The 22898-nt window shown below is 50.1% G+C and overlaps 2 protein-coding genes and 1 pseudogene across 5 annotated transcripts in view; 2 read left to right on the top strand and 1 right to left on the bottom strand.

The window, feature by feature from the left end:
- LOC126959657 (alpha-1-antitrypsin) overlaps nt 1-22898 on the bottom strand; it is a 401225-nt gene that overhangs the window by 230225 nt on the left and 148102 nt on the right. The window lies entirely within an intron of this gene.
- On the top strand, nt 1066-12850 carry SERPINA3 (serpin family A member 3). Of its 4 annotated transcripts, XM_050799116.1 has the most exons (6): nt 1108-1211; nt 3160-3810; nt 7981-8254; nt 11021-11171; nt 12408-12648; nt 12688-12850. In XM_050799116.1, the coding sequence occupies exons 1-5, from the start codon at nt 1145-1147 to the stop codon at nt 12609-12611; spliced, it is 1347 nt and encodes a 448-aa protein (XP_050655073.1). In that variant the 5' UTR covers nt 1108-1144; the 3' UTR covers nt 12612-12648; nt 12688-12850. The 4 variants fall into 4 exon arrangements, with proteins under 4 accessions (XP_050655072.1, XP_050655073.1, XP_050655076.1 ...); XM_050799115.1 differs by having other exon boundaries at nt 1066-1211; nt 12408-12850; XM_050799119.1 differs by having other exon boundaries at nt 1112-1207; nt 12408-12850.
- Nucleotides 19658-21876, top strand: LOC126959677 (adiponectin receptor protein 1-like; annotated as a pseudogene).

Below are 22898 nucleotides of genomic sequence, written 5' to 3'. Positions count from 1 at the left end.
CATGAGCCACCACTCCCGGCCAAGATTTTTTTTTTTCTTTTTGATGAGCAAAAGAAAGACCCCGGACTAGCTAAGAGAGAGGCCCAAGGATACCTGAAGGCTGGGGAGGAGGGACAACCACTTGTTGGGGTGAACCAATAGCAGAGGCTCAGCAGGGCAGAGGCCAAGGCTGAGGACGCCCCCACAGACAGACACAGAGAGAGAGCCTGAGGACAAGGGGTTCCTCACAACACCTGTGCTCCCCGAAAGCTCCCCTCCTCACCCCTCTCTAGGTGCCCTACTCTCTGGGGTTGGTGAAGGGGTGCCCAAAATGCAATTGATCTACAGAAAAATAGAGTCCTGTATTTTAAAAATTTATCTAGGTTTGCATATGGACATTCACATCACACAGACAGACACACACGCAGCCACTAACACACACACACACACACACACACACAGAGACACCAAAGAAAAGTGCCTTAGAAATACACCAAAATGTGACCGGGCGCAGTGGCTCATGCCTGTAATTCCAGCACTTTGGGAGGCTGAGGAGGGCGGATCACGAGGTCAGGAGTTCGAGACCAGCCTGACCAACATGGTGAAACCCCGTCTCTACTAAAAATACAAAAATTAGCAGGACATGGTGATGTGTGCCTGTAGTCCCAGCTACTCAGGAGACTGAGACAGAAGAATTGCTTAAACCCGGGAGGCAGAGGTTACAGTGAGCTGAGATCACACCACTGTATTCCAGCCTGGGTGACACAGCAAGACTCCATCTCAAAATAAAAATAAAAAATAAAAAGAAGTAAAAAAGAAATACACCAAAATGTTAGTTGGGGTCCTCTCCAGGTAGCAAAGTGCTGGGGGATATTTTCCAAAGTCCTTCTTTATATTCTCTGAGTTTTTCCATGTTCTTTAATGAGTATTTAAAAAGTAGAAAAAAAATAATATGACAAAGGACTTTTTGTGTGTGTGTTTGACGTTTTAAGGAAGAGATTAGAGCTATTCCCATAACCAGGTTATTTGAGTGGGTCTAACAAGCCAGTGTTACCAGAAATTATCATCTGGTCATTTCCAGTCTGAGAACAGAACACTTGGTTGTCCTGGCATTTCTCAAGCAGGGGGAGGAGTTCGCTGCAGGAATAAATAAGCCTCAGCATTCATGAAAATCCATCACTCCAGACAGACGGCTTTGGTATCCACCAGCTACATCCAGCTCCCTGAGGCAGGTAATCCTTGGTGTTTGACATCCTGGGAGCGGAGGAATCTGTTTTTCCAGGAAAGTTTTAGGGGGCAGCCTGGAGCGTGCGGCGTGTGAGGGGTGAGCCGAGGCCAGGAGGAGGTGTGCTCAGGTGTTAGGGGCCAGGGGACTGCTCTGGGCTGCCGCTGATTCCCGTGCCTTTTTTAGAGGCATCCTCTGTGTCTGGGTTTTCACACCTGCAAAGGGCGGAGGTGCCCTGGGGCCTCTATGGTCATTTCTGTCTTGATACGTACAGATTCTGGCTCGAGTCCGCTGTGCATCTGGCCCTCAGGGAGGAGGTGCTGTCCTCTTGCCTGGAGCAGGGTGCAGCTCTCAGAACATGTGGCAGATGTGATTATTGCACTGGGTCTCTCTGAGCAGAGGCCACAGGCCTCACGGTGATTTCAGGGTCTCCATGGGGCTGCCTCGGGGGCTCCACTTCCCCAGCAGGACCCCTCGCCAAGTCGACAGATGGGCTGTGTCTCTGGCCAGCAACAGAAAAGACAAACTGCTGGGAAACAGCCAGCTCTCCAACCTGCCCAAACAGAAAAGACAAGCCTTTACCCCTGAAAATAGTTCTGGAGAAAAATATTGTCTAACATTAATCCAGAGAAATGGTTGCATCAGCCTGAGAGTAAACAGTTGAAGCAAACAAGCTACCTCTGTCCCTGGGCTTGGCCAAAGGCATTTCCACTGGCCTCCTCTCCTTCCCCTCCTTCCCCTCTCTCTTGCCCTCTTCTTTTTCTCCTCCTCTCTCTACCTCTCTCCCCTCCCCTCCCTTCCACTTCCCTCTCTTCCCTGCTCTTCTCCCCAGCACCCAAGCCGCTGCTTTTCTCTTCTGAATTCTAGGACTGAGTGGGCAGAGGCTGAAGGTGAATAATCTTGTTTGCTGCAGTCACCAGCTTGGAACTCAGCCCTTCCAGGGTATCTTGTGTAGTAGCTCATGGCTCTTCTCTGGCTTGTAGTTTCAGGCATGGGGTAGTATGGGAGGTTGTGACTCCCGGTACATCTAGTACGAACCAGGTGCCTTCATCATTTATCTCACCTGAGCCACTTAACATGTTGTGCAGAGATGGAAACAGGTTCAGAGAGGTTCAGTCACCTGCTTGCCACTACGCAGCAATCAAAATTGGCCAAAATGAAGTGCCAGTCCAAGTCTGGGAGAATCCAAAGCCCTCTCTGCCTTCTCCCCACTAGGAGGCCCTTCCAGGCTTATGGTGGACACAGATGCCACGTGGCAACCTGGCAGGGGCAGAAAAGAACGTTAGCCTTTCTTTGGTCTTGATGCCGACCATTATCAGGGCCATCTAGGCTCCAGACATTACACCGGGCACTTTCATTTCCCTCTCTCAGTCAATTCTCACTGCAACCCAGCATCACACCGTGGAGGCCTGCGGAGGCCACACTACGTGTCATCTAGAGGCTGGGAGAGTCACTGTGGCCTCTGACTCTGTCCAGGGCTCCTTCATCCCTGGGTTGTACTTTGGTGGCAGTTAGGGGACTCGGGGAAGGGACCCCTGCTTTCTAATCCCCTAGGATGAGGTCTGCTCACTAAGCAGGAGGAGAGGAGCAGGCATTCTGGTTGGACTGAACCTCGGACCCGCCATCAGCTTCCAGACCGAGGAGCCAGGAAAACCTGGCTGCCCACTGGACTCCTTTACCTGTTTGCTGTATGGCCTTGGGCAAGCCCCCTCACTGCTCTGTGCCCAGTTTTTCCACTGGAAAAAAATGGCAACAATTATGGCAGTTACCTCAAAGGATGAAAGGAAGCACAGTGATGTATGTCGGGGGCCCCAGAGAGCACCCACCTGAGGGAGGTTCCAAAGCTAGCAAGAGGCAGCAGAACAGGGACCAGGACGCAGGCCGGGTGGGAGTCAGTGGGAGGTGGTCAGGGCTCCATCTAGCCCTCTGAGACTTAAAGGATCTTTGCTTTGCAGAGTTGAAAATGGAGAGAATGTTACCTCTCCTGGCTCTGGGGCTCTTGGTGGCTGGGTTCTGCCCTGCTGTCCTCTGCTACCCTAACTGCCCACTTGACAAGGAGAATCCGACCCAGGAGGATCAAGACTGGGGGACGCATGTGGACCTCGGATTAGCCTCCGCCAACGTGGACTTCGCTTTCAGCCTGTACAAGCAGTTGGTCCTGAAGGCCCCTGATAAGAATGTCATCTTCTCCCCGCTGAGCATCTCCACCGCCTTGGCCTTCCTGTCTCTGGGGGCCCATAATACCACCCTGATGGAGATTCTCAGAGGCCTCAAGTTCAACCTCACGGAGACTTCTGAGGCAGAAATTCACCAGAGCTTCCAGCACCTCCTGCGCACCCTCAACCAGTCCAGCGACGGGCTGCAGCTGAGTATGGGAAATGCTATGTTCATCGAAGAGCAGCTCAGTCTGCTGGACAGGTTCATGGAGGATGCCAAGAGGCTGTATGGCTCCGAAGCCTTTGCCACTGACTTTCAGGACTCAGCTGTGGCTAAGAAGTTCATCAACGACTATGTGAAGAACAGAACCAGGGGGAAAATCACAGATCTGATCGAGGACCTTGACTCGCAGACAGTGATGGTCCTGGTGAATTACATCTTCTTTAAAGGTGAGTGCCTGGCTTGGGGTTCAGAAGAGGTGGATGTTTAGTTTCGAGCCTCAGGGCTATTTCTGTCCTGACTCAACAACAGTGTTATTAGGCAAACCACTGTAGAGTGCCCACTGCGTGGGGGCAGCATAGGCATCAAGGCCCCGCCCTGCCCATAGGCATCGCCATCTCCTGTGGGGTTTTTCCAAATTACGGTTTGTCCTTCCAAGACATAACTCAGTGGGGACCATCAGCCCTTGGTCTGAGTCAGTGTGGTGCTTTTCACTCTGATTTGTACTTGTCCAGCAAACAGAAAGAAGGAGCTCTCCTTTCAAACCACTCCAGGGCGCGCAGGAGCTACAGCACCCTCCTTGCAGGGGCGCTGCTAGACTAGGCCAGGAAGCCCCTCTGTCTGGATGCACCTGGGGCTTCTACCCTGCACATGCGGGAGGCGATGGTCCAGCCAGGGGCCTTGGTGTCTGGAGGCAGGCAGGTGGGGCTAGGGCCAGCTTCACAGGGGAAGATAATCATCAAGGAGCCTGGCCACTTCCAAGGTTCTACGATTCTGCTCTGCTATCATCTTTAACTATTTTTAAAAATGTGTCATTGACACATAACAAATGAGGGCAGACATGGCATTGTTCCCATCTGGGGAAGAGCCTGAAGGGTGGGCAGTATCCAAGACATGACCCTTTGCCAGACCCTAACTGGTCCGGAGCCCAATCCCATTGATAGAAACTCAACCAATGCAAACCTCAGCCTGCAAGCTCCGAAGGGGCAGAGCGCAAGCAGGTAGCTTCTGCCTCCTGGAACCCGCAGTCCAGATGGGGACAAAAAAAAAAGAGATAGGGACACAAAGAGTGATCACTGAGCCAGAGGGTGGAAAGGTGCTTAGGAGACATGAGCTGCTTGGAGGCAGAGTCCTGCTTGGGGGCTGTGGGTTGATTCCTGGGCAAGCTGCTTCCTCTCCCGGGCCTGGGTTTTCATCTATAAATGAATGCGTGGCTCCAGATCTCCCTCTAAGACTACTTCACGCCTCACATGACATTTGTTCTTTGAGTTTCCCGTGTTCTCCCCTCCTACCACCTAGCCCTGTGCTAGGACTCTCCCCTCCAGGACACAGTAGCCAGCCCAGCTTTCCCTCCCCACCTGCCTCTGCCAATGGGAAACAGGCAGGTGGTAAACAGGTGGGCAGTGGAGCTGGCCCCACGTCTCCACCCTCCCCTGGAAGCTCCCACTCCCCTCATTGTTCAGTGCTCTGGTCCTCCTGGAGTGGAGACCTGCAGGGCCCCTCCCCTTCCTCTGTTGACCTCTCCTCACTCTCCAGGTGCCAGTTTTGTTCCCTGCCTCAGCCTGGTTTACATACAGTGTATGTGATGGGGCTTGGTCACTGCTGGGGCCGCCCTGTGGAAGGTGGAGGGGGCTGAGCATGCATGAGCTTCAGGCTGAGACCGTCCCAGCTCAGAACCCTGGAGTGCTTGTTCTCTCCCTTTCTGCTCTTCCTCTTCCGCTGCACCCACTGGACCTGCGAGCATGCGAGGATTGACTCACCCAATGATGCTAGAACTATGTATTCAACTGAAAGTAAGGGAGAGGGGGCATCCAACCAGGGGCAGAAGATGGGAATTCAAGAAAGGAAGGTTTCTGCTAGAAAACTGTTTTCTTCTTTTCTCTTAAATCCAGATAGAAAAAGAAGGGAAGGCCATTACAGAAGAGATAAGTCGAGTCAAGCAGAGATCGGATACTAAAGACATTAGTCTAACCAGACATTCGGGCCCTCAGTTGAATAATTGAGGATGTCAGAAGATGTTAAGGAGGCAGAATCAGAAAACTTGGTGACTGGCAGACAGAAATGGGGGGAGATGGGGCCAGATGTGAGAAGATTTAAAGGCTTGTAGAGCCTGGGTGGTGATTTCATCCAGCAAACCTATCCCTCTCCCCATTCTGGCATACAAGGCAGCAGTCGGGATCCCCACAGGGAGCCCATCTTCCTGGCAGGGACCCATGCTGGAGATCTGGCCAGCTGAAAGGCTCCAGAGGAGCTCGGTGCCCTGGGTAACATGAGAAGGTGCTCCATGGTACTGCCCTCACATGGAGGCCACAGAAGCACCTGAATGGCTGCTGCAATTGGTGACGGGGACACCTGTTCAACTGAAATATCTCCTACCCTGAGATGGGTCCTTGCTCTGAGGGGTCTTTACGATTAGATTTGTCCCCAGTCATTCCATGTTGGGAGGTTGCAGGGACCAGAGAAGCTGAGATGGTCTTTGGGGAGGGGGAAGGAAAGATGGACTGTTATTTTGGTCCTAAAAGTCCAAAGGTGGGGAAGTGTCAAGAAGGAAGATGAGGGCACAAGAAAATGTAAGGCCACCCAGAAGCTGGCTCTCGTTGCAATTACGGAAAGGAAAACCAAAATAAAGAAAGAAAAAGAAGAAGTTCCCAATTATTGAGCACCTACTCTCACCAGCCATACACATGCAATACCTCATTTAATCCTTGCAGCAGCCCTGAAAGGTGGATGGTGGTGTTGCCATTTGTTAGGTAGGAGACATGAAGTCCAGAAAAGCAAATAATTAAACATTCAAAATTGACCTGGGCCCATTTGAAAATTCCTTTTTCTGCCTCATTTTAGCTCCTAATGTAAAGCCATTTGTGACTTTATCAGCTTTTACCAAGCACCTCCCAAAACCAAGAATGGAGGTGACAGATTGTGGAGCCCACAACCTAGAGAAAGAATTGACAATTTTTTTCTATAAAGGAAAAGTAGTAAGTATTTTAGTAGCAGTAGTAGTAAGTATTTTAGTAAGTAAGTATTTTAGGCTGTGTGGTCCACATGAGGTCCCTTTTGCAGATTCTTCTTTTCATCTTCCTCCTCTCCTTCTTCTTCATCTTCTCTTTCCTCTTCATTTTTTTTACAACCTTTAAAAAATATAAGCACCATTCTTAGCTTTAGGTACACGCAGAAATAAGCCAAGGCTGTATTGGCTTACAGGCTATAGTTTCCTGACCCCTGTTCTAAAGGAGGAAAATAATTGTACCCAACTAAATTCATGCAAATCATGGGCCTATGTCGTAATTCCCGAAGAATGAGTTTCATGGAATTTTCAACATTTTAAATATATTACTCCATTCTTCCCTTGCTTGCATAGTTTTTGATGAGAAGTCTGCTGTCATTTTCATCCTTATTCCTTTTTAGATAAGGTGGAGTTTTCCTCCCTCTGCCCCTACCTCTACCTCTTTCAAGATTTTCTCTTTCTCTTTACTGTGGTAAATAGGCCTTTAGTGAGAGGAATTATATCAGTCTGGCTAGAAGTCAGACTGCATTTCATGTTTGTGATAGCTAGAGGTGCCAGAGGCAGTTTCATGGAATTTTACCTTTGCAACACTGAAAACCTAGGCAGCGTCAGAGTCAGAATACCCACAATTGAATCCTCGGCCAGACAGACACCAAATCCAGGGCAAGTCTTAGCTGGATGTTCATGGTCTGTAGAGGTGGACATGAGCACATGAGCTAGATATGAGCTGAGGACCATAGCCAGCTCATGGCTTTTTTGATGTCCAAAACCCCCACCCCCTAAGATGTCACAAATGTCCCTAGGCTTTTATTCCCACGGTCTCTCCTGGCTCTGAGTTCTATCTTCCACTAAGGTTCTCCCTGTTCCTCCCCTCATTCACACTGATCGGCGTCTCTTCTGTCTGCCCTCACCAACTCACATACAGAACCCAGTCTCTTTCCTCCTATTTCCGCCCAAAGCCCTCCCACAAACCACTGTTATATGTTCACATCCCTGTAATGCCAGTGAGTAACAATTGCTAATGAAACATTTTTCCTATTAAGAAACCAAGGCTGTCCCATTTCTCCTCAGGCACCAGCCTCCCAAGTGTTGTCATGCTTCTTTCCCTCACTTTCCCTAAACCTCTCTCTCTCTTGCACTCCTTATTCCCAGATTCCTATTGATTTCTCATTTAGCACAAGAAACTAGGTCTTTCTTTCATGGCTCTTTTCCGAATCCAAGCCTGCTGGGCTCTCCCTCACCCCCAATAACTTTTACTATTGCCAAGCTACTTCTCTAAACCAAAGCAGGGTCACTTCTGTGAGGGACTCTGGGCACTTCCACTGCTGGGGAAGCAGAGTCAAGGCAGGGTGACCCTTGCACTCATACGTTCTCCAACTGCTTGCTCCACCTTCAGCCAAATGGAAGATGCCCTTTGACCCCCATGATACTCATGATTCAAGGTTCTACTGGAGCAAGAGAAGGTGGGTAAAGGTGCCCATGATGAGTTTGCAGCACGTGACTACACCTTACTTCCGGGACGAGGAGCTGTCCTGCACCGTAGTGGAGCTGAAGTACATAGGCAATGCTAGCGCACTCTTCATCCTCCCTGATCAAGACAAGATGGAGGAAGTGGAAGCCATGCTGCTCCCAGAGACCCTGAAGCGGTGGAAAGACTCACTGGAGTTCAGGTGATTCCTCCTGGCCCCCCAAGACCCCACATCTCTCCAACTCAAGGTCTCACCAATGTCCAGGGACAAGGGCATGGTGGTGGGAGAACTCGTACAGGGACAGGTGGAATTTACACTTACTTTGCCCTGTGCTGCCTGGGTGGCTTTGGGCTTGATTTTTTATTTTTTCTTCTTTAAGATGATGACATCAGACAGGACAAGGGGCTAAGGCTTCCTCTGACTCCAGCATGTTCTAAGTCATGAGAAATCTTTTGCACAGTCCCAAACACTCATGCATGGTCTCTCCTGGTCTCAATCTCTTGAAGGGAGAGAGAAACAGAAGGAATTGTGATCAGTTGAGGGCTGTGGTGAGATGGACACTGAGAATCAGCATATTTATTCATTTGCTCAGCATTTGCTGCATGATTAATTGAGCACCTACTATGTGTCAGACACTAATTTGCACCCTGAGAGTAAATCAGTAAATAAAACACAAGATTTCCTGGCCTCTTGGAACTTACTTTGTAGTAGGAGAGGAGAGAGGCAATAAATAAATATAACAAATAAGTTGTATGATATGTTAGAAGGCGAGAAATTGAGTAGGGGGATAGAAACTGAGTAGAGGAGGATGAAAGGATCAGGAAAACTGGAACTTGTGTTAGCTTGTGATTTTAAATAGAGTGGCCATTAGGTGATGTCTGAGCATCCATATAACAGAGGGGAGGGGTGGAGTTGTGTTGGTATATCAGGGAAAAGCATTCCTGGCAGAGGGAACAGTCAGTGCAAAGCCTCTGAGGTGGAAGTGAGCTTGATATGTTCAAGGAAGAGCGAGGCCAGAGTGGCTGGAGCAAAGCGAGTGAGAAGAGAGTTGAGAGAGGTCAGGAATCCCCAAAGGGGTGGAGCAGCTTATGTAGGGCCACGTAGACCCCTAGAAAACCTTGTCCTTCCTCCTGTCTGTGAAATGGAGAGCCATCAGGAGGTTTGGAGGAGTGCGGCGAGCCGAGTGTTGTTTTAAAAGACGAATCCTGGCTGCTGAGAGGAGAATAACTATAGAGCAGGTGTGCAGTCGTTGACACCTGCAAGAACCAGACACAGACATGAGGTGGGAACTCACTGTGGCTGGGACCCAGGAGGGAGCCATGCATGTGAGAAGTGGTTGCATTCCAGATAAACCTGAGGGTAGAAGAACAGACTGGGGCACATGGAATTGAGCTGACTGATTTCATGGGGACACAGTGAGGTGGAGCAGTAGTTCCGGGCCCAGACCCTGCAGTGGGCCCAGGGAGTGCTTGTGGGCAATTGTGCGGGGTAGGGAGGGAGGAGCACCAGCCTTGGGTTCAGACCGTGGTGGCTGGTGTGACCTGAAGCAGGTCATTGCTCTTCTCTGGAGCTCAGCTCTCTCCTGAATAGAGAGAAGTGCCCTTTCCCCACCACCCTGTTTTCACTAGGTGATTATGAGAATCCAGTGAGATATTGTATGTGGAAGCCGTAATAAACCACCAAGGGCGAGGAAGCTGCTTCAACACAAACTGAGGCTGCAGCCCCTGCCCCAACCACTGTCCAGAGGGCTGGAAACCTCTCGGGATTGCCTGACCCTTAGCCCCTCCTCACTCTAGATCCCAGGAGACCCCAGAACATGGGAGTCCTACCCAACCCATCCATTTACTCCCAGACTCCTTCCTCCTTTAGCACCAAATAGCCACCAGGGAGCGGGGCTCAGCAAATAGTTTTGAATGGCAAGAGTTCTCCAAACACTTTAGATTTACAAAATGCTTAGATTTACAAAATGCTCCACACACTCCTGGCCCACAGAGAATGCTCACTAGATATTTGCTGCATGAAGGATGGAATGAAGGTACAAACACATGAATGAATGAATAAAAATAGAAATAGGACACCTTCCTCCTTCGTGGGACTCAGAGTCCAATGGAAGACACAGCCTCCTGTATAATTGTAAGACCAGGCAGTCAGTGACAGGCGTCTTAAGAGGGCTATAAGCTAAGGGAGGGGGAGCTCGCAGGTGAGAGGTATGACTTGGGCCTCTAACAGCTTGTTGCCTGCTCTATGCCAGTCCACACCTGGCTTGAGGGACAGTGCCCACCGGCGAGGCAAGATGGGAACCTCCAACTGATTGTTTCAGGGTCCCCAAAGCTCTTCCAATACAATCAGACTCCTCAGAGGCCCCCGGGCCCTTTTTGACCTGCCTCTGGCTCCTGCCCCACCTCATCCCTCACTATCCCTCTCCCTGAGACACTGAGGTCACCCACCACCCTGCGGAGCAACTCCTCCTGCTCCCACCTTCTTCCAGGTTCTTCCACCTGCCTCCTGCCCACCTCTTCACCTAGCTAGCTCCTTTCCCACCTTTGGGACTCAGCCTCAACGCCACCTCCTACAGGAAGCCTTCCTGGTGCTCCCGTGAAGCAAACTGCCATGCAGCCAGTGCAGCTGACCTGGTCCAGGCTCTCAACACAATCAGGAGTCCCTGCTGGTGTGAAGGTGCTTCGACCACATTGCAAACTGCAGGGAAAGGGCAGGACCAGGCTTGAGCAGGGCCACAACTCCAGACTTGGTGCGCTGCCTGGAGCCTTTCACACTTGCAGATCTGAATGAATAATTAATGAACAAGAAGCGTAAAGACAGGGGTTAAGAAATTGAGGAACAGATTATCTATTTCCAGTCAGAAGGGGGTGACTGTAGAGGAAACCGGGGAAGACCATGCTGCGAGATGGGAGGCAGGTAGGCACTGATCAGCAGAGGTTCAGATACTTTTTTTTTCTCATCTTCTAGACATATAGATGAGCTCTACCTGCCAAAGTTTTCCCTCTCGAGGGACTATGACCTGGAAGACGTACTTCGCCAGCTGGGCATTGAGGAAGTCTTCACCAGCGAGGCTGACTTGTCAGGGATCACAGGGGCCAGGAACCTAGCAGTCTCCCAGGTGAGTCTTCAGACTTGGGTCAATTCATCCTTTGTATACGAACTTGAATGGTGAAAGCCAAATGGACTTTTGGGTACTCTTGAACTTGGGTTAATGCAAGTGCATTTCTCATTATGCACTCACCCTGCTTGGGACAGCCCCAAGCCAAGAAGAGCTAAGTTATAGCCCAGCTCCTGTTGCTGTGTTAGGGGCTGGTCCTCTACAACATAATGTCACCCAGGCTTGGAATCAGAAAGCCATGGACACCATTCCACACCACACCATTTACTACCCATGGAGGCAAACAATTGAAGTCCTCCACCCCCAGTTTTTCATGTGTAAAATGGTAGTGATAGTTCTTGGCCAGTATCCAGTGCCTGGGTACTTACTGTGGAAGCCACAATAAACCACCAAGGGCGAGGGAGTTGCTTCAACACTAACCTGAGGCTGCAGCCCCTGCCCCAACCACTGTCCAGAGGGCCAGACGCCTCTTGGGATTGCCTGGGCGGGTAATGCCAATAGGTAATAACAATGACTATCTAGCAATTGTGATGAAAATAAGCTCAGAGTATGAGAGAAGATTACTTGGGACACTCAGCTTGTGTTACTCAAAGCAGAGGTGCCAAGGCAGGGTGGCCGTGCAGCCCTTCGCTCTTGTCTGCCCTCTGTGCTCACACAGCACTGGGTTGAGAGCTGCACTCCACCTTTCAAACAGCAAAGTAACAGAACGGCGTGTGTAGAGGAGCAGACCCATATGGTTTAGGAATTCAAGGCCATGAAAAGTACTTGAAAACCCCAAAGATGTTTAAGCTAGAGCAGGAGAGATGCTGAAAGCCATGCTGGCCTGGCCGAGGAGGTTTCTGCAGCAGCTTCTTGTGGTCAAGAGCTGCCAGGATGTTGCTTGGAAGAAAAATACTTTACATTGCTCTTGCTCTTCCTCCCAACAGTAGTGGCTGTTTTGGGGGCAACAGACTCTCAACTCGGACAGAAAGGGATGCATATGAGTTGCTCCATCCTTTACCTCGATGGCTCTGGGCAAATCACACACAGCATCTGGGTCTCCATGTGCATATCTAGGCATCGGTACTGTGCAAAACTAGTTGGCAGGGGAGTTGAGAGGAGCAAACATTCAACAGCGCAAAGACAGGCCAGTGCTCGGTGCTCAATGCATATTCGTCCCCTTAGCGGCACACAGCCAGGTTGCTGACTTCCTGCCCATCTGCGTCTCCTGTGAGTAATGTTCTGCTCTCCCCACAGGTGGTCCACAAGGCTGTGCTTGATGTGTCTGAGGAGGGCACAGAAGCATCTGCTGCCACAGGAGTCAAAATCACCCTCCTTTCTGCATTCGTGGACCCAAAGATCACTGTGCGTTTCAACAGGCCCTTCCTGATGATCATCGTCCCTATGGACACCCAGAACATCTTCTTCATAAGCAAAGTTATCAATCCCAAGCAAGCCTAGAGCTTGCCATCAAGCAGTGGGGCTCTCAGTAGGGAGCCTGGAATGGAAGCTGGATGCTCGGGTCTCTGGGCACAGCCTGACCCCTGTGCACCGAGTGGCCAGGGCATGTCTGGCCCTGTCTGCTCATCCTTGGAAGGTGACAGCAACTGCCTGTGTAGCTCCCACATGCACAGGGGCCCGTGGACTCTTCACTCCAGAGGGTCCTGGGTCTTCCGAGAGCAATAAACAGTTTCTTTGGACACGTTGCTTGTGCCTTTCCATGCTGACTGCCAGACTCTGTACCTCTGAGGCTACTTGTGCCCCAAAGCCAAGCCCCCTGACCACCCATGCAGGCTCAGCTCCACCCCAGAATCTGGGCTCCTTCTGCCTTCAGCTGCAGCAGCCTGCCCAGGACCACCTAAGCTTGTGACTGAGCTCACCCAGACCTCAGGCCCAGGGCTGGGAGGGGAACCTGCTGCTCTAAGGCTAATTCCTGCCTCCCGGGCTTCTGGGTGCCCACTTTCAGTTTCCCTCTTTCCACCCGCAGGGCCGAGGCTCCACCTGGCTCTTTCAAGAGCTCCTAGCCCTGACCACATCTAGCACAGCCCCCGGACCCCTCGCTCCTACAGCTGGGCAGGGCTTTATCATGGGACGTCCCTCTTCTGCCCTTTAGCACCCCTAATTTGGGGGAAGTAGCTACTTTCTGGGTTTGCAGACTGAGCCCCTCAACTGCTTCACCAGTTCCTAGCCCTGGCTGTGTGAATGATCTCCCTCAACAACCAGAGTGCAGAGCTGAGGACAAAGGAACCATCAGCACACAACTGCAATAAAAGCAATCATGTAGTCAGGCATTTAACCGAGGCTCTCAGGCACCTTTCAATCTCTATCACAAAGTCTATAATGATAATGTCGACAGCAGCTGATTACTTGAGGTTTTGATGCCAGACAATCTGCTAAGGTGTCTCCCTGAAATAACCAATTGAATCCTCCTGATGTCCCTATAAGATAAATGTTCTCAGCAGTCCCATTCTATGGATGAGGAAACTGAGGCACAGAGAGGCTTAGTAATTTTCCCAAGGCCATGTAGCTAGTAATTATCGCCTGTAGAATGTTAGCCTATCATTCCTGACACCAGAGGCGCCCTCTTAACCACAAAGTGATTTCCGTAGGGATTGCCTTCATGGAATGTACAACCTGATGGCAAAGAGATGGTGAAACAAGTCTGTGGAAGCTGGGGGAGAGCACCAAATTCAGTTTGGGAAGTCAAGAGAAGGCTTCTTGGAGGAGGCAACTTCTGTGCTGAGGTCAGGGAAAGAGAAGGTGGTCAAGTGAACAGAGGGGACAACACTTCAGGTGGGAAAAAGAGCAATGGTAGCATTCAAGAAACCAAAATAAATTGGGTGGCTCTGGGGCAAAGAGCAGAGAGGCTGAGGGGCTACAGAGAGGAAGGGACCATGACAGAGCCGCTGGGCTGCAGAGGGGCTGGCCACTGGCAAGGATTCCCAAGTGTTTCCTTAGAGCCACAGGGAGCTTTAAGGGAGTTTAAACTCAGATGTGATGGAAGCAGCTTTGCACACTAGAAAAGTACTCTGGCTGCTGAGTAGAAAAATGATTCATAACCCAGGACAAGGATGTGGGTTGGACATCGAGGTGTCTCTGTGGGAACTGGGGCAAAATAGGTGAGAGCTGGGGAGGGAGAGCAGGGATGATTCTGTTGAAAGACTTTGAGGAGAATGGGTGTGAATTTCTGATTGCAGGTGGGGTGGAAGGGGGAATCACTGTATTTGGGTTTGGGCACCTGGGTGACCCCCAGTTCTCTGAATAGGAAACCCAGCAGGGGCTTGCTGGCAAGGGAAGTCGATACATTCAGATTTGGACCTCCCATGTCTGAGGTTCCTGGGAGACACCCCAGGAGCTTGTTCAGGAAGCAGCAAGGCTGAAGTCAGGAGAGAAATCTGGGCTGGAGGGAAGCATTCACGATCCTCCCCTGGGATGGGCAAGTGAGTATTGAGGGTGTCCCCTCAAATGAGTGCCATGGAGTGAAAAGAAAAGGGGAACCTCAAGGACTGGCTAAGAAAGGACAGCCCACCAAGGAGAGTCACCAGCGTGAGGCAGGAGACAAGAGGACAGGGAGAAAGCTGTTGCCACAGGACCAAGAGGAGAGACTTATCCAGGGGAGAGGGGAGAAAACCTAGAGACAAGTGATGAATGAATGGAATGAAAGGGTCCATGGGATTTAGTGATCTAAAACCACTCAGGATCACAAATGCAATGTTAGCAGAATTAAGGGAGGACCACAGTGGGCTGGAGAGTGAGCAGGAGAGGGAGAGAGGGAAGGCAAGACAGCGTGCAAATGCCTGTTTAGACTGGCCTTTAGGGAAGGAGAGAGAGAGGGTGGTGGGTAGTGAGTGCTAGGCTGAAGTTAGCTGCAGTGCTTGGCAGATGTGAGAGCCTTGAGCAAGCTTGCATAACCGTAGAAAGGATTCAGGAGGCAGGGTGACAAGCAACTAGGGTTGCAGAGTGGCACAACTCCTCAGGTTACAATTCACAGGTGGTTTGGCACCATCCTAAGGTTACGGTTCACAGGTGGTTTGACATTGCCTTCAACTCGGAGTTGCAGAATGAGCAGTCGGCCAGGCTGCGTGAAGCATTCCTGGGGAGGGCACAGGTGGAGGGCAAGGATCAAGGGTCAAGGCTTCCACTGTCATGGGAACGCAGGGAGGGCCTGGCGAGGGGGCTGGTGAGGGTGTGTGTTTATTGGGAGGATCAGGTGACCTCCTCTCCTCCAATGACTCTGATATTTCTAGTATAGGAGGCAAAGTCACCTGCTTAGTGATATTTGCCAGAGGTAGGGGCAGAAAAAGGAACAAAATGGGACAGAGAGTGGACCAGGGTGTCACGGCAGGTCAGCCAGGCTCACTGATAAGCGCCTTGGAGGTCCAGCTCCAGGAATTCTTGGTGGTTCCAGGCTTTACAGACAGTTGTGGAATCCCCCATCTGGTGGAATATTTCTCCATTCTTACCAGTCCCCTTGTGGGCTTCAAGAAGGCCAAGTGCTGATCAGAAGGACAGGAGTCAAGGGGGCTGGAGGTACAGACTAGAGAAGGGTTGACGTCATGGACTTGAGATCAGCACTGGGTGGTACAGATGAGGGCAGAGGGAGTTGATCACTGGGGAAGACTGAGGATGGGGAGATGGGGTGCCTAGGAGGCCCAAGAATGACCTGTGAGAAGTGCCATATGAACTATAAAAGCTACTTTTTCCCCTGAAGAGGATGTTTTCGCATTGACTCTCAGTTTTCTCACCCGTAAGGTGAAAACCATGATAGAGTGTGTATGTCTGTGTGCATCCGTGTGTAAGAAGTCAGCAAGTCACTGAAATGCTTGCTCCGGAGTCTGAACGTTCCTTTGACAGCAATTTAAAAACTCCTGAAATGATCTTTTCCATGTGAACTAACTCCTCATCCAGGCTGGCATGGCTTCTCGTCCCTTGACTGGAGCCAGATGACATAGCATTGGACAAGGCTCTGACATGCCCAACTCCTGTCCCCAGTCCCTCCTGGCCTCAGTCCAGGTGTCTAAGGAGCCTTACCACAGCCCAGGGTTCATTCCCTTCTGTGACTTCGGTCTGGAAATTGCTGGCTGACAACTGAGTTCCTCCCTTAAGGGAGCGTCTGGGCCCCAGATCTGTGAGTGTGGGGCTTAGTTTCATTCTTCTCCCTCCCCTGGGAGCTGAGGGTACATCCACCTGCTGATCACTAACTATTGCCCTTAAATGGCTTCCTGACACTAGCTGCAGGGACAAGCCAGCCCCTGTCCTGGCTTATTACCTCCCTCACTACCCAGAAGTGAAGTCCAAGCCTGAGAGGCACTGACACCAATAAAAGACACCTACTTACTCTCTCATTCAGCCCACGCAAATTGCCAACCCTCCAAGTGCAGGCCCTGAGCTGCCCCTGGGGATTCCGAGGTAAAGAAAGTGGACCTGAAATTTGCCCTCATAGAATGTTCAATTTATCGAACAAGACAGAAAACTGAACATGGGCGTGACAGCAGCCCTGAGGAGTGGGGTACAGGATGTCCGGAGAGGGCAGGAACTAACTCCAGACTAGAAGAGTCAAGTTTGGTCTCCTAGAAGAACTGTCCTCAAATGCAAAATCCTGTACAGTGAAGAGGAGACACCAGGGAGACGTGCCAGCAGAAAAGGAGAGGGAGTGCGATGTGGCCATGGAGCTAGAAGAAGATCCTATGGTCTGGATGACCGATGTTTGAGGGAACCATGGTCATCTGTGGAGCTAAAGAGAAAAACATGAACAAGAACATGCCTTGGAAACCATGTTAAGGATCTCAGAGTTTATTGAAAGAGTGGTGAGCCACAGCGAATATTATACACAGAGAGGCGTTATGATTAGATTTCACTAGAAAGACCTCCCTGGCTGAGCAGGGAAGAATGGATAGGGTATTGAGTGTGGACTTGGTGAAAAGAAGAGAACACAATGACCAAGAGTTTCAGCTTCGCTAGGAACTGGGAGAGGACAGAGAGGAAAGGAGACTAATTGGAGAGATATTTATGAGACAGAATTGAGGAGACTTCATGGTTGATTGTGTGGGGGACAGAAAGGAAGCAAAGACGGTACCCAAGTTGCTGGGTTGGAAACTTGGGGAACTGAAATCCACATGCCGTTCTATGAGCTAAGGATTATGAATAACGTTTTGTGCAGGAAGAAGATAAATCCTGATGTGGACATGTGGAGTTGGAGATGCCTGAATGCCATCTAAGAAGAGAAGTCCAATAGAGAATGGGCTCTATGGATCTGAAGTTCAGTAGGAAAATTTGGGCAGGAGGGATGGAATTCAGGATTTCTTCTCATCAAAAATGTGAGGACACTCCTGCCAAATGACTTCTAATTTTCCCTGTGCCATAGAAAGAGATGTTATCTGCTGAGTCCATCATGGGGAAGCAAAAAACCCAGAAGTCTGGAGGAGGGGAGATGAGGACACATCAGGAAACCTCGATGTTCTAGCAGGCACTAATAAGGGTCCCGTGGGGTCTGGAGACACCTGTGTCACTAACCTGTACAGGTGTGTGGTTCCAGGTATACTCGGCAGTTCAGACATAGACAAAAAGGGGACAGACTGCAAGTGGCTACTGGAGCCAAAATTTCCCCCAGCTACAGGACAGAGGGACCATGAGTGGCTGACATAAGGAAAAATGAGTATATCTGAAAATATTGACCAGAGAGTCATTCAAATGATGGGATTTTCATATTCCAGGCCGGGGACATCAAGGAGCCATAATAGGAGGAGCTGATGGGTGATAAAGGTGTCTGGAAACAAGATGGTACTTTGAAGTTGAATAGGGGATGGTGCATTGAGGTTGAAGACACGGGATGATTCATATATTGCTAAAAGAGTTCCTTCCACTTGCTCAACATCCATTTTACATAGATCTACCAGCTGGGAAATGGGGAAACAATGTCCACAAATTCCATGCAGCTGATTCTCCTGTCTACTCCTCCTTTCTTCTCTGAGCCCTTCCTCTCGCCACACGGCTCCCCATGGTGACTTTCAAGTCGGCAAACCTTCAAAGTCCAGTTCAGATCTTGGTCACATGACTTTGGCCAAATTACCTGGCATCACTGTTACTGCCTCTGCTCTTGAATGATGGGAGAACATCTACTCTAGAGGACCATCAGGTGGATTACAAAGAATCATAATAACAACACATGTCGAAGACCTGGCTGGGTTCCACAACCCTGCTCCACTGCCTACAGCCTCTGCCACACCAGAAACACGCATGACACCCTCTTGGGCCCACAGGTGCTGCTAAGGGCTGTGATTGATGTGGCCAAGAAGGGCACAGAGGAATTAAGCTTCAATTCTCTACAAAGAAAACCCCACTGACCATTGTGCATTTCAACAGCCCTTTCCTGATGCCCATCCTCTCCCCAGACACCCAGAGCATCCTCTCTGGGCAAAATTATTGACCACAATAAAAAAAAAATGAAACAAAAATCACAACTTGTAAAGCAAACTGAACCAGTATATGCAAAACAGGTAAACTATACCCAACCATGACTTGTTACATGTACTGCCTACATCCAGAATGTATTGATAGCAGCATGTTCAGACCTATGTGCTCGAAGGCAAAGCCACAGAAAATGCTTCTAAGAGTGACTCCACACAGACTCAAAATGAGTTTTATAGATAAGAACACTGACTACTCACTTAGTTTATAAATCCTGGCCATGCTTTAGAAGTATCACTCAGAAACCACCATAGAGTAACTAACTCCAGCCCATGAGACGCTGTATTTCCCTTAACTACCCTCTTTCAAGATTTTGCTGCACTGCCAGGATGGTGTTCTCCCCTGCTCAGAGAGTTTAATAAACCCAGCTTTGTTTGAGAGGAGTGAATCACTGGCAAATGCTACAATGTGGATAAACCTTGAAAACATTATGCTAAGTGAAAGAAGCCAGGCACAAAGGCCACGTATTATATGATTCCATTTATGTAAAACATCCAGAACAGGTAAATTCACAGACGCAGAAAGCAGATTAGCGGTTGGCAGGGGTTAAAGGAGAGAAAGAATGGGGATGACTACTCAATGGGTAAGGAATCTCCTTTAGGGGTGATTATAATAGTTTGAAACCAAACGGAGGTAATGGTTACACAACATGTGAATGTACTAAATGTCACCAAATTGAACACTTTACAATGGTTAATTTTAGGTAACGTGAATTTTACCTCAATTAGAGAGAGAGAGAGAGATTAAATGTCATGTATAGAACTTATTTGGATCCTAATTGAAACAAACCAACTATAAAAAAAAAAACAATTAGGGTCACGGTCACACACCTCTTCTGGCATGGGGAGGACACTGAGGATCAGGGTCTCTCTGCTGCAGGCCACTTGCAGTGCCATGGGATGTAGTGTGGGGCACCATGATCCGGTTCATGCCCATCAGCCCAGTTTTTCCACCATCGCAGGGAGATCTCTGCTCCTTGGGGCTGAGAAACCCCAACCTTTCCCCAAGATGAAGTTGCAGGGTATTGAGGTACCAGCCAGATGTCTTCTCACAAAGGGTCTGTGGTGGCACAGGAATGGGGCTCCTGCCAGTAACAAGGAAACTGACACGATGGAACTGGTTGAACTCTGAACTGTGACCCCTGCTACAAGAGAAGGGCAAATGGGTAATCGCCAACCCAACCAAAGCTGAAGAAGAGCAAACATGCCCAGTGCCCAGGGAAGAAGAGGAGGAGGTGTGTGTACTGACACTTCCCCTGCAAGCCCACCACACCCTTGGCGAGCCAGGCGCAGAGCAGCAATGGGTGTGTGAGTGAGTGAGCGCAGGGTCTGGCCATTGCACACAGCCAGGCATACTGGCTGCTGTGGCGGGGTGGGCCGCTCTAAGCACAGGTACAGGTGCTGGCTCCATGCAAGGCTGTGGCTGGACCAGATGTACCACACGTGGCTTCCGTTATGGGGCACCCACATCTGAACAAGGGGAACCTGGTGGCACCCAAAAGCTTGGAGACACGAGGAACCAAAGAGCCCCAAAGAGGGTGTCACAGCCCTGGCTTGGGGAGCCCCTAGGTCTGGGCTCCCCAGAACGTATCAGTTCTCCTCTCCTTCTTGTTGCAGTGGGTAGCTGCTTTCCACAGGCAGGTTGTCCTGACATCTTTTGGAGTCTGGCTGAGCCCAGGAATTTCATGGGTTCAGAAGGGAGGAAGTGCATGTTAATTGGTCCTTGGGAGGTCATGGGCAGGCCCAGAAAAAGCACCGTAAGTTCTCATTCTGCACCACAGAACCCCACCCAGAACTGGCAGCCCAGTCCCCAGGCTTCAGGCTGTCCCTGGCTTGAAGGTGGGGCTTCACTGGGGATCCACCCCTTTCAGCCCAGGAAACTGTCTGCCTCCTGCCATTAACATGCTGTCCACAGCATTCAGGCTGTTTGTGCTGAGAGGTGCCTGCAGGCCCACCTCGAGCCACCCTCAGCATCCCCTTGGCCTCCCTCCTGTGCCTGTCGGAACACAAAGTCCGGAGGGTGCTGAGGTGGCAGGGGGCTGGCATGTCAGTACTGCCCTGATTGTGCACACATCCAGCTGGCTTGTGACAGCACCTGGGCTTGGCCACAACTTTGCTCCACACTGAAGCGGACACCGGGAGTGGGAGCAGGCACTTTAAAACCTGCGGGAACAAGGGACTTCCTGGGTCCCCTAGAGCACAGAGATACCTGGGTCTGGAGTTGAGGATGGGAGGCTGCAGCTGCACCTGAACGCATGGGGGTCCCACCCCACCAATTCAGTAGGGGACGGGGCTCCCTACTGTTACCAGCCCCAACTGGTTCCACAGAGCATGCAACCCTGGCCGTGCATTCCCCGTCCCCTGCCCAGTGCTGCTGGCATCCCCGCAGTGGCAGCTCCAGACAAGCTGCTGCCACCATCAATATGATGGGCTCCCTGACTGGCTGAAGGACAATGACTGTCTGCTATATGGCCATAGACAACCCATGTCCTCCTTCTGGGCTTGCTCCAGGAGCATCTTCTATATCCATACAGAAACTGGCAACATCTGGACCCATCTGCTTGGTTTCGTGCTGTTTCTCTTTTTGGAAATATTGACCGTACTCAGACCAAATATGTACTTCACGGCCCCTCTACAGGAGAAGGTGGTTTGGGGGATATTCTTTGTGGGTGCAGTGCTCTGCCTCAGCTTCTCCTGGCTCGTCCACACTGTCTACTGTCATTCAGAGAAAGTCTCTCGGACCTTTTCCAAACTGTACTATTCGGGGATTGCTCCACTGCTTACAAGGAGCTTCGTCCCCTGCCTCTGTTACTCCTTTTACTGCTTCCCACAGCCACAGCTCATCCACCCCTCTATCGTCTGTGTCCTGAGCATCTTTGCCATCATTGTGACAACGGGACCGGTTTGTCACTCCTAAGCACCGGCAGACAAGGGCAGGGGTGTTCCTGGGATTTGGCTTGAGTGGCATTGTGCCCACCATGCACTCTACTATTGCTGAGGGCTTTGTCAAGGCCACCACGGTGGGCCCGATGGGCTGGTTCTGCCTCATGGCTGTGATGTACATCACCAGAGCTGGCCTTTATGCTGCTCAAATTCCTGAGCGCGTCTTTCCGGGAAAATTTGACATATGGTTCCAGTCTCAGCAGATTTTCCATGTCCTCATGGTGACAGTGGCCTTTGTCCACTTCTGTGGGGTCTCCAACCTTCAGGAATTCCATTACAGCTGAGAAGGTGACTGTACTGATGACTCCCTTCTCTGAGCCTTCCCATCTGAGGGGTGGAGGAGGAACTTCCCAAGTGCTTTTATTTTATTTTTATATTTATATTTTTTGAGACAGTCTCTCTCTGTCACCCAGGCTGGAGTGAGGTGGTGCCATCTCGGCTCACTGCAACCTCTGCCTCCTGGGTTCAAGCAATTCTCCTGCCTCAGCATCCTGAGTAGCTGAGACCACAGGTGTGCACCACCACACTCAGCTAATTTTTGTATTTTTACTAGAGATGGGGTTTCACCATGTTGGCCAGGGTGGTCTCAAATTCCTGACCTCAAGTGATCTACCCACCTTGGCCTCCCAAAGTGCTGGGATTATAGGCATGAGCCACTGTGCCCAGACCAGGTGCTTTTTAAAAATAACTTCTTCACTAAAGTAAGAGGAGGAGTCTGAGTTGTCTGTTTCTAGAAAAAACTCTTAGAGATTTTAGTACCAACCAACTTCAGCCCACTTTCACACCCGCTGGACAATAAAGTTTCTATTTCCATTCTCCTAGATGAGGATGGGGCACAGTAAAACTTAGCCATCCCCTCCTCAGCAGTCACCCTCCTTGGCAAAGCAACTACCGAACCCCACAGAGATGGTACTTTGAACCTCATGTTGAGGTTTTACCCCAACCATTTTGGGAAAATTATGAAGTGGAACTCTTGAGAAATTTGCTTTTTTTCTTGAAGAAAATGTATCTCCCTTACCCCCATCCTTACTTTGTATCCTGGCTTATAACAGGCCATCCATTTTTGTAGCACACTTTTCAAAACAATTGTATAACCTGGTCCCATCTTTCTAGGGCCTGAATCTGCTTACATAGCAGAAAGAATGAAGCCAACTCTTAAGCAGCCCGGCTAATCATAGAAGTGTGTCCACGCTTGAAGTAACTTGAGTTTTAGTGTGTTTTTTCTTGTCAGAGTAATGTAAAATTTAAATGGGGAAAGATATTTACTATTTAATACTAAGCTTTAAAAAGAAATCTGCTATCATTGCTATGTATCTTGATGCAAAGACTGTGATGTTAA

Source organism: Macaca thibetana, chromosome 7 (assembly GCF_024542745.1).
Source record: "Macaca thibetana thibetana isolate TM-01 chromosome 7, ASM2454274v1, whole genome shotgun sequence".
In the NCBI taxonomy this organism is placed as follows: domain Eukaryota; kingdom Metazoa; phylum Chordata; class Mammalia; order Primates; family Cercopithecidae; genus Macaca; species Macaca thibetana.
This window is presented reverse-complemented; position numbering and strand designations above follow the sequence as displayed.

What these genes read in the sequence shown, in the direction of transcription:
- SERPINA3 (XM_050799115.1), top strand. Translation starts at nt 1,145, where the DNA reads ATGAAAATCCATCACTCCAGACAGACGGCTTTGGTATCCACCAGCTAC. An exon ending in CATCCAGCTCCCTGAGGCAG is followed by an intron (nt 1,212 to 3,159) that starts GTAATCCTTGGT and finishes TTTGCTTTGCAG; the next exon opens with AGTTGAAAATGGAGAGAATG. An exon ending in GAATTACATCTTCTTTAAAG is followed by an intron (nt 3,811 to 7,980) that starts GTGAGTGCCTGG and finishes CTCCACCTTCAG; the next exon opens with CCAAATGGAAGATGCCCTTT.